The following is an 11,782-nucleotide window of genomic DNA, read 5'->3' on the forward strand; positions in this document are numbered from 1 at the left end:
GGAGGGAATGACAGGAGTGTGGGAGAAATGGGTGCACATACAGGTTGGGCACAGAGAAGGGGGGGGGGGGGGGGGGGGGGGGGGAGGGGGGGTGTTGTGAGTTTATTACCTATAATATGTAGAATTCAATGTTGATACTGTTGGGTTGTAAACTATATCTTCCCTGCTGAAATTTCTCAGTCCTAAATTTATTAAAAAATTATCTCTGAGGAAAATATCTCAAGCCCTCGACCTTAATCAGAATTATATCTGCATACTTAAAACAGGAGCAGAAAATATTGTAGAGCAGTTCTGGGAGAAAAACAAGCAATTCATCAAGTTCGACTGTACTTTGTCAAAGATGTTATCCCGTACTTGACAAATGACCAAACTCAATTTTTCCACTGATTCAAGTATTTTTATTCAACTGAACCTTCAATTTACTATCTATGATTTCCGAAAGAGGGTAGAATAAACATCTTCATTTTCCACTGAGCCTAAACAAACAGCATTCTTATTCAGTAACAGTTTTAACCATTCTGATCCACACCAGCACACAGACAGGAGAATCTATTTGAGACAAACAGGCTGCACTGCACAATGCTGCCCTTTAACGAAGTTTCAGCAAACGGCTCAAAACAACAAGTGTTTTTTTTTTTTGGCCAGAGGCAGAGCCCAACTCCCACTACTCAGCTCAACGTGTTACACAAATGCTGCGGTGCTGGAGGCAAGATCTAGGCCCCACATGAGATTCAATAGCAGGCTGTTGGAAAGCTCCCACAATGAAATTGTTATGCTCTCCAATCTAAGACACCAAAGGGGTAATTTAACTTTCTGTACAGAAAATATGATGTTAAATCTGCACCAATTGCAAACAAAAAGTTGTAAGAAAATAACAAATCACTTTAGCCACTGCTATTTGGTACATGGGGTGCGTTTCCTGAAAAGAGAGATGGCTTCTATTGACGTCCTCCTGCATTGCATATCAAGTGCAAACTGATTGTTGCTCCGGTTTCTTCTTTCATTCATCAAACCAGTGGTAGAGCCAACGAGAGGCATGTCACTAGTGGTATTGCCCTTTAAGTTTTTGTCCAACTATTCAAACAACAAGAATGAGACAAGCGCCTCCACACCAGATAATCCTGCAACTCTCTCCAAGCACCAGCTTCCCCGACAGTACTTGGCCCAGAATCTCCTGCAGCTCCACGGAGAATGCGGAAGACTTATATTTCGTAGCAGCACAGTGACACTCTCTCCCACTGTGGGTCTGGCAGGAGAAGGAAAGAGTCCTTTGACATTGGCTTGGATGTTCCCAGGTCCTATCCGAATGCAGGAACAACAATGGAGTGGTAGAGAGCTTAAGGCCCTTCATCGTTCTTGTTGCACAGTCTGTTCACTTGATACAACACCCATGTACTTGTTAGTGAGAAAGTCGCAGACAGAGATGTTGCAGATGGCTTGGTGCACGTCGGTTAAACTCAGCTCTTTGGGTGTCCTGAATAAAAATAGAAAATAGGAGAATCAGTTTTTCAAACCGAACAAATTGATGGCTACGGTGAGGTGCCAGTAGACTGGAAGGTGGTCAGTATTCTGTCTCTATTTAATGGAGGCTGCAAGGAAAAGGTTGGGAATAACAAACCAGTGAGCCTTACATCAGTGGAGGGGAGCCTTGCCTATATTATTGGAGGGGATTCTAAGAAATAGGATTTACATGCATTTGGAATGGCAAGCAACAATTATGGATAGTCAGTGTGGCTGTAGGCAAGGGACATTGTATCTCACAAATTTGATAGAATTTTTTAAAAAGAGGTGACCAAGAAGACTAAGGGTATATGAATGCATATTGTATACCTGGATTCTAACAAAGCCTTTGACAAAGCACCACCTGCATTATCCCTTTCGGAACTGCCTTAAAATGGAGATGCTCTGATTAGGTATGTTGCAAAACCTACCTTCAGCATCGCTGCCGGTCTGTCCCTGCCCGTGTGCGCGATTTTGGCGCCATTGAGAGGGGGGCGGGTTTAAAACGCGATTTTCCCTAGGCTATTCAAATCGAGGTTGTTCAGCCTACTTAGTTGCTGACGAAAAATCGCTGCGAGGTTCATTCGCTGCAGCTATTTTTAAACTTAATTGGTTAATTTAATTGTTATAGTAGGTTAAAAATTATCCTCTAAACCCGCGACCGCCGACAACGGGATGGATCTCATACAGGGGACAACGGAAGATAGGTTGTTTATTTTTACATTAAAAAGGGCTTCTTAAGATCCCTTTATACAAAGTTTTATGTTGCGAGTAGCTAATTTGGGGCCCCATTATATCCCGCAGTATTTTTCTGGGCATATGGGTTACAAATTCACCGCAATGGGAACGTTCCAAACCAGCGCGTTCCACAGAGTTCCACAGGATCCCACTCGAAAGCTGATTTAAATGGCCATTAATTTACAGCAATTGAACACTAAATTCCTTCCATTTGGCCTATAAATTAATGTCAATGAGATTTAAAAATCATGTTTTATTGTGAATTCTTTGTGAATGTTATTTGGACACTTAGGCTATTTTAAAATGTTAATCTTTTCTTAAGAAATGGATAGATGTTTAGATCTAGTAATTGAAGTTTGGAATTAGCTACAATTGGGTAACTAACTAATTATATGCTTTAATTTCACGTCATCCAAGTAAGATTGTTTCATATTTGTTTCAGAATGCTTCAATCTATAATAACTGAAAATTTCTTTCAGTTCTCTTAATTTTTAATAAAGTTATGGCCATTTCACTGTCCTCGATCACAGCTTTTGTATTAAGTCAATGGAAAATCAATAGGGAACAAGATGCTAATTTCCGAGTATGAAAATGGCCATAACTTTTTTAATACTGAAGATATGAAAGTGAATTAGGTGTCAAATTAAACTTATTTTTGTGCTTTATCTGATGGGATAAATTGCAGACTTGATTTTTAAAATCTCAAAATTTTGTAACATTGCTACTCTGATGATGATTTGCTTGGTGGAGAAGTGTCGAACCAGGGGACAGAGTCTTGGAATTAGGGGTGCCGACAAGATTGTGACGAGAAGGATTTTTTTTTTCTCTCAGAAGGATGTGAATGTTTGCATTCATTACCCCAAAAAGTTGTGGATGCTCGAGTCTTCAAATACAATGAGGGCTGAGACAGGTTTCGTCCTCCCACATTGCGTTTACACCTGATTGACACAGTACTCAAGGGATTTGTCCCCTGAATCAGAACTACAGCATATTATTATTTCATAACCTTCTTTTCGCACACTGGCCTTGAGACTTCCAAAGTTTCATCCATGCCCATCCCCTTCCTTGTCCACACGCCGCTGACTTTGGCTGGTTTCCAAATAATACATACCTCTCCACCATCTCTCTCACAAGTGTTGTTAAATTGCTTGCTTAGGATCAATGTGAGGACTAAATATAAATTTTCTTTGGATAAATATTGTGAATTCCAAAGCCTACAATTAACTTTAACTACAAATTTAATTCACGTCACAAACTCTATCACCCCCAGCCATTATTAAATGCTAAACCAAATGATTTGTAAATGTGTTAACCTTCTAGTCTCAGAGTTGAATTTATAAACATAAAGATTTCAACCTCAAACTAAATCAGTGTTATTTGACAATATTGCAGCCTATCTGCTGCTTGAAAGAACCAAGTTATCCTTTGCTATCGTCATACTCAAGTCTTCCCCTGATCAACCTCCAATCTTCCTTAACCCAACCTCCTATTTATATCAGCTCAAAACTTTATCCTCCATCAACTCCTGCTCATCCCCATCTTTGGCTATTATAGTTTATAGATCCAAGATGCTTATTAGAAATAAGATAGAATTGTACCTGTTATGAGGAGTGCTCTGGTATGCAATTCCCAAGGACTCTCGAAGAATGTCACTTACAAACTGTTCAGTGGCCTGAAAACAGGGATGAGATGGATCAGTAGCAGTTAAGGGCAACAATTTACTGAAGACTGCAGATTTTGCCATCCCTTTTATTCTACACCCTATTCCCAACCACAGAGACTAGATTTCCAGGGAGCACGAACAGCACTCAAAGCCAGTACGTCAGAAAATTGCAGCTTGAAGGTATCTTTCCATTCGACATGGCTTGGATCCAAAGAGGGATACATCATTGTGAACTGTGGAACTGGTTAACTGACTTTTAATGGAAGGAGTAGGGAGAGGAGAGTTGTATAAATTAACTAAAATGAGAGAATTCAGCATTCATACGCTGGGTTGTAAGCTACCCGTGAAATATGAGGTGCTGTTCCTCCTATTTGCATGTGGCAACATTCTGACAATAAAGGTGGCCCAGGACAGAAAGGTCATATGGGAAGGGGAATTAAAATAGTTAGCAACCAGGAGATCCGGTAGGCCTTGGCAGACCAAGCCTAAATGTTCAGTGAAGCAATTGCCAAGTCTACGCTTGGTCTCACCAAAGTACAGGAGCCCACATCGGGAACACCGGATGCAGTGGATGAGATTAGAGCATTGAAATTTGTCACGCGTGCATTTGCATCAACTGATTTTCATCCAGCTCCATAATAATAATGAATCACCTCATGGTGCCTCTTGTTCTTTTTACAAACTTGGTCAGCTCGGAATGATTTCTGGCACCATTGACTTTACCTTAATGATCATATCTTCAATCACAGGGGCAAAGATGTGGCTCTCCAGTTCCAAGGGTTCAATGGTAACACCGATCTAACACAGGAACGAAAATCAGTCAGTGCAGGGAAATTAACTAGTTGAGAAGGTGGCAGTCAGTGCGAGAAAGTTTAACATGGCAAGATTGAGATTTGGAACTAGAAGCAGAAGTGGCAAGGAGCCAAGGATAAAGACAATTCCGTGCACATCAGTCCCCCTTTTGTTTTTGTGAACATCCTCAACCTGACTACACACTTTGTGCACATTTGCACCAGGTAGGTAGCCATTACAGAGAAATTCACCAGCAGAACAAGGGACAGATATGCAGGGAAATGTACCAGAACAAATGGATACACACAGTGCCAGAAACTCAGCAGCAGACAGAGTGACAGGTATGCAGAGACAGTCAGAAACCAAAACGGGGCCAGTCAATCAGACAAACTCAATAGCACAAAGAGACACAGTCAGTGTTAAATAATTCACCAGAACAAAGGAAAAATGGAGAGCAGATAAATTTCCCAGCGGAAAGGGACAGTCAGCACAGAAAAATTCATCAGCTGACGGAAAGACCGAGGTGAAGGTAATTAACTGCCACTGACGGGTATAGTCAGTGTAAGCAAATTCACAAGGAAAGGGAGTCAGCATCGGGCAATTCACCAGCCGAAATAGAGGCAGTACTTGTGGGGGAAATTATCAGCAGGAAAGTGAGAGTTTGTGCCCATAAATTAAATGGCAGAAGGAGAGAGGGTCTCTGCAGAAATATTAATCAGCAGAAAATACAACAGAGTTTGCAGGGAGGATAGTGTTTGTGAGGAAATTGACCATCTAATGGGAGAGTCAGTGCAGGGAAATTCAGCAGCAGATACAGAGAGTGCAATGAAGGAAATTCACTTGCAGAAAGAGAAAAATCACTGCAGGGAAAATTAGCAGAAAGTGGAATCTCAGCAGAGAGGGACTGTGAGAGGGATTTTTTTCAGCAGAGGGGTGAATAGAGTGAACAGGGAAATTAAGCAGAACAAATGCGTACAGTGCGGTGAATAAAGCGGCTGAATGAGGAACAGATATGTGGGGACATCAGTTACAAGCAGGTCACAGACAGTGTGGGGTAATTCAGCAGGAGAAAGGGGGGACTGTCATTGCAGAGGTATTCGCCAGAAGGGGGAGAGGGGGTGCAGGGAAATTTGCTGTCAAATTCATAAATAATTCGTGCAGGGAATCACAGCAGACTGAATGACACTGAACAAACAGCTTCTGGTGACACACTGAAAGTGTCTATAAACACAGCTTGAAACTGCGAATTTGGTCAAACAATTAGGTGTGTCGGAGGAAGTAGATGTTGCTACACGTCTTCAATATGGATTGGTTATTCAATATTATAAACTAACTGCGTGGGTTTTCTCTGGATGCTCCAGTTTCCTCCCACACTCCAAAGACTTACAGGTTTGTAGGTTAATTGGCTTCGGTAAAATTGTCAATTGTCCCTGGTTTGTAGGATAGTTAGTGTACAGGGTGATCGCTGGTTGGAGCGGAATTGGTGGGCTGACAGAGCTGTTTCCGTGCTGTATCTCTAAACTAAACTAAAGCAAACCTGCAGCAGTTCATACAGTGTGTTTGAATGGTAGAACATGGGAGTTATAGGCAGCGAGACTGTTGCAAGGGAATATGTCTGAGCAGTTGACAGCTCGGTCTGGAAGCTCACTGTCAGTGAGCTTTGTGCACTTTCTGACACATAACCAGCAGAGAGTTGGAGTGTGTTTTAGACTTAGTCAAACACTAAAGAAATGCAGATCAGAATAGGGTGACCAACAGCACATGTAGTGAGCGACCAAAATAAGGTTTTTATAGAAATTAACCCATCGGGAATAGGTAAAGGGATAGTTGTTAGGGTTCATAATCTTTTGCAAGCAAAGTCATGGGCCATATGCTACGTTGCCCAGCTTGATGTTAGTGTGAGGGATATTAAGGACCAGTTGGAGACCACCCAATCAAGTAGTTAATTTAAAGAACTGGACCATACAGATTATAATCTCGAGATCATTATTGTCATGTACAATTTATCTTTGTGGTGATTATTTGATATAATGCAGCTAATTGGGCTACTGCCTCACTGCTGCAGCAATCTGTGTTCAATCTCGACCATTGGTGATATCTGTGTGGAGTTTGCACGCTCTGACCGTGATCACATGAATTTCACGCTAGGTGCATGGGGTTTCGTCCATATCACAGGGGTTTGTGGGTTGGTAAGTTAATTGGCCATGATAAATGGCCCCCAAGTGCAGAGCTGAATCCAAGGGAAGGTGGTGGCAATGTTGGGAAAATAAAGAGAATTAGTGTAGGATTAATGACAATGGGTTCCTGATGTGTAGTATGGACAAGTTGGGCCTAAGAGCCAGCTTCTGTGCTTAGTGCCTCTATATTTCTAGAAGCAGTTCAATGAGATGGGAACATCCTTAAAGAGTAGTGCAGGAAAAAAAGTTCAATTTCATATGATATGTTGCCTCAATTCTGGAATAGGAGGGAATGCTATTGAGGCTCTATCTGAATTATGCTAAGACTAGCCCTCTGTGGAAAGAATAGATAGGATTTTTGTTGGAACTAGATTCTACTATATGGAAGAGGGTCTTCTTCTTCTTGCGTATGACGTGCACAGCCTAAAGTTGTAGAACAACTTGTTCTATTTGATCTTATTTGATTGTACACGCCAGGTTGATTGCATTCGTCGAAACAGGGCAGACCGCGTGAAGCTTGCAATCTCCCACCCCTGGAAAAGGGTAAGGGAGCTGGAAAGGGAGGAGAAGGGTAAGAGTTAAAAAGAAGGGACCGCTCAATGAGAATAAGATACTGAAAGGAAAGAGCAGGTTAATCATCAGAAATGAAGCACAAATGCTAAAAGATATAAAGTAAAAGAAAGAAGAAATGGGGTCACAAAACTTTGAGCAAAAGAACAGTGGCCCAAATGGATTGTTCTTTATGTCGGGTGTCAGGGGTTATGGGGACACGGCAAGAGAATGGGATTGAGAGGGAAACATAGGTCAGTTGGGATTGAATGGCGGAGGAGGCTTGATGGACAGAATGGCCTAATTCCTATATCTTATGAACTTTATATAAATGTATATGGTATAAAGAAGTAACAATGAATTACTGCTGCAAACTCAGCATTGGAAATGTGACATGGTAGCCATTGCTGAAACACAGCTCAGTGCTGCGAGGACTGGCAAGTTATACACCAGGCTACAAAACAAAATTGCAGAATGGCACTGATGACAGAAAATATGAGAAAGACAGTAGACATTTTCTGAGTTAAAATAGGAAGAGAAAAGATTTATATGTAATGGTAGTTGTGGTTGAATACACATGTGGTTGATGGGATAGTCCCAGCCTCAACTACGACCTCTGGCAGCTTGTTCCATACACCCACCACACTTTGTGTGAAAAAGTTACCCCTCGGATTCCTATTAAATCTTTTCCCCTTCACCTTGAACCTTTGTCTTCTGGTCCTACACTGGGCAAGGGACTCTGTGCATCTACCCGATTTATTCCTCTCATGATTTTGTACACCTCTATACGATCACCCCTCAACCTCCTGCACTCCATGGAATAGAGACCCAGCCTACTCAACCTCTCCCTAAAGTTCACACCCTTTAGTCCTGGCAACATCCTCATAAATCTTTTCTGAACCCTTTCAAGCTTGATAATATCTTTCCGTTACATGGTGCCCAGAACTGAACACGATATTTTAAATGAGGTCTCACCAACGTCTTATACAACTGCAACATGACCTCACAACTTCTATACTCAATACTCTGACTGATGAAGGCCAAAGTGCCAAAAGCCTTTTTGACCACCTTATCTACCTGCGGCTCGACCTTCAAGGAACCATGCACCTGTACTCCTAGATCCCTCTGCTCTACAACACTACACAGAAACCCACCATTTATTGTGTAGGTCCTGCCCTTGTTCACCGTCCCAAAATGCAACACCTCACACTTTTCTGTATTAAATTCCATCAATCATTCCTCTGCTCACCTGGCCAATCGATCTAGATCCTGTTGCAATCGTTCACAACCATCTTCACTATCTGCAAAACCACTAACTTTTGTATAATCAGCAAACTTGCTAATCTTGCCTTGTATGTTCTCATCCGAATCATTGATGTAGATGACAAACAGTAATGGGCCCAGCACCGAACCCTGAGGCACACCACTAGTCACAGGCCTCCAGTTTCAGAAGCAACCTTCCACCATCACACTCTGCTTCCTTCCATGGAGCCAATTTGCTATCCATTCAGCTATCTCTTCTTGGATCCCGTGCAATCTAACTTTCCAGAGCAGCCTACCATGCGGAACCTTGTCGAACGCCTTACTGAAGTCCATGTACACAACATCTACAGCTCTGCCCTCATCAACCTTTTTGGTCACATCTTCAAAAAATTTTTATCAATCAGATTTGTGAGACACGACCTCCGACGTACAAAACCATGCAGATTATCCCTAATCAGCCTTTGCCCATCCAAATGCCTGTATAACCTATCACTCAGAATACTCTCCAGTAACTTACCAACTACAGATGTTAAGCTCACCGGCCTATATTTCCCAGCATTTTCCCTGCAGCCTTCTTGAAAAGAGGCACAACCTTTGCCACCCTCCAGTCTTCCGGCACCTCTCCTGTTTATAAGGATGACTCGTAAATTTCAACCAGGGCTCCCGCAATTTCCTCGGATATATCTGATCAGGCCCTGCAGATTTGTCTACCTTCAAACACGACGGTACCTTCAGTACTTCTTCGACGGAAACCCTGACTGCTCTCAAGACATTTCCAGTGACTGCTCCAATTTCCTCCGTCCTACTGTCTTTCTCATCGGTAAATACAGAGGAGAAATACTAATTTAGGACCTTGCCCATCTCCTGTGGCTCCATTTATTTCTTGTTCCTCAGCTCCACCCATAGTCTCACTAGACGAACCGTCAGTTATGCCACCTCTGAACACAGCCGTGACATTCTCCTTAACCAACAATGCAAACCCCCCCTCCTCTTTTTCCCTCACCCCTATCTCCCTTTAATGCCTTTCTCAAATGACCTCTTGAACTGTGGCTTTCTCAGTTGTACCAGGGACAGTTAAAAGTTAACAAACTTAATGGATCCGCAGTCACACACAGACCAAATCAGTAAAAACAGAAGGTTCCTTCCCTTCGGGACTTCGTGAACCATACATAATTTTTCAAGAAAACAAGTGCCCACCCTTGCCAAATCTATCTTTAAAATTCCAGTTTTATTAACCAAATTTCATTAAAAAATCTCACGCACACTTCCAGATCAACCACCCTGGTCAAAAGTCTAGCGGCATGACTTCTAATCAGCTGTACAATGTACAAAGAAACTACTTCCATTGGCTGGATGTGAAGAAATAGGGGAAGCATTTAAAACATTACAGCCAGATCTTTCAGGAATAGCAGGAAATTCTTCAATAGAAGACATTTTCTACAACCCCTCCACCATTGGCAATGGAAGCTAGATGCATATTCGAAAAAACATGCATATCAATGATATGAAGAAAATCTGGAAGCAAAGAATTAGAGCAAAGATCTGCCACGATACCAGGAATAAGTCCTAAGAGCTATTTTACCAGAGATAAGGAGAGGTAAGTCAGCATAGAGAAATTCAGCAGGAGAATGTGAGTCTGTGAGGCAGCATCATGTATTCATGCAGGTGTTATGGAATTATGGAGCCAAATACACAGAGAAGCATTGGTTGCGAATTGGTTTTCTGATACACTACCTGCTGAGCCGTGTCCCTGGCATACTCCAAGGCTGGCACTGTGCCCATGTAGAAGTTGACTTCTTCGTCAACCTCCTCCTGCTCTTTCTTGATTTTCACTTTGGAGGGTTTAATCGCGCTGATGATGTCCACCTCTTCGTCACTCTCAGATTCAGCCTTGAGAATGTCCTCTACTTCCGTGAGCCTTTGGCAGAGCTCACTAGCCCCAGTATATGTGGAAGGACATTCTGAAACACAGACACAAGCAATGCAAAACAAAGACAAATTTCTAAATAATTGCAAATAATATCTGTAAATAACATCACAAACCTCTCAGTATCCTATAGGTACCTCACTTTGTGCTATCCCACATGACTCATTCATTAGTGCTCTTGATCCTGGAGTCCAAACATGTGCCACACAGTACATCTACTCAGTCTTCAATCTTCTGTGCTGGAAACCTGGTGTGAAACTGTGTCTTCTGCAGGCACTTCCACAGGAGGGAAATAGTGCTCCCATTGCCTTGTGGCACACTGTACCACTGAGACAAGGTGAAGAGGCTGTTTGTGAAGTCTGATGCTGGGAGTGTGGGACAAGAGACGTGCTCGCTCACCATTGAGACATAGAGCTCAGTAGACGCGGAGTTCTCGGCTGGTGACAACCACTGAGCTGGTACCATAAGAAATCTCAGCGGCTTGGTAGAGCTTGCAGTCAAATAAAGAATGGAGGAAACAACAACATCCATCACATTCAACTTGGGGAGATGAGATGGCGACAGGATCTGGGTCTATCAATGGACAGGACAGTTGCTGCTAGTCCCAGTGAGAGCCCGCAATTACCAGCTGGGCAGAGCACAGCCCTAAGCCCAATATCTCAGCCTCAAGCACAGAATGGCTGCACAGGTGTGGAGTACAGGGTTTGTTTATTATATATAAATAAAATATTAAAACGACTTGGACGTAAATGTTGGTTAGAAAGTTGACACTAAGGTTACTGTAGTTGTGAACAATGAGGAAGACAATCAAAGTATACGTGGGATATAGATTAGCTTCAAATTTGGATGGAGAAATGGCAGATGGAGCTTAATCTTGGAGGTAGAAAACAAGTGGAAAATATACAGTTAATGGTATTACCCTCAACGGCAGTGATGTACAGAGCGGCAGTGATGTACAGAGGGATCTTGGGGTTCAAGTCCATAACTCCCTGAAAGTGGCAATACAAGTAGATAGAATGGTCATAGGTTGGGGCGTTGAGTATAAGAGTCAGGAAACCATGATGCAACTTTCTAGGACTTTGGTTAGGTGCATTTGGCGTATTGTATACAGATCTGGTTGCCCCTTTTAGGATGAATGTAGAGGCTTTGGAAAGGGTGCAGAGGAAGTTTAAC

At 42.4% G+C, this 11,782-nt stretch overlaps 1 protein-coding gene across 7 annotated transcripts in view; it reads right to left on the reverse strand.

Moving 5' to 3' along the window:
• Window positions 1-375: 375 nt before the first annotated feature.
• The window catches only part of yeats2 (YEATS domain containing 2), a 118,311-nt gene continuing 106,904 nt past the window's right edge, over window positions 376-11,782 (reverse strand). For 5 of the 7 annotated variants that reach the window (XM_033031443.1, XM_033031446.1, XM_033031447.1 and 2 more), the window contains 4 exons: window positions 10,417-10,643; window positions 4,625-4,699; window positions 3,837-3,910; window positions 376-1,474 (listed from right to left, as the gene is read on the reverse strand). In XM_033031443.1, the coding sequence (XP_032887334.1) occupies window positions 1,348-1,474; window positions 3,837-3,910; window positions 4,625-4,699; window positions 10,417-10,643 (503 nt within the window). In that variant the 3' untranslated portion in view covers window positions 376-1,347. The remainder of the gene's footprint in view (window positions 1,475-3,836; window positions 3,911-4,624; window positions 4,700-10,416; window positions 10,644-11,782) is intronic. The other 2 variants (XM_033031444.1, XM_033031448.1) reach the window with 1 other exon arrangement.

The sequence above is a fragment of the Amblyraja radiata genome, chromosome 13 (genome assembly GCF_010909765.2).
Source record: "Amblyraja radiata isolate CabotCenter1 chromosome 13, sAmbRad1.1.pri, whole genome shotgun sequence".
Classification (NCBI taxonomy): domain Eukaryota; kingdom Metazoa; phylum Chordata; class Chondrichthyes; order Rajiformes; family Rajidae; genus Amblyraja; species Amblyraja radiata.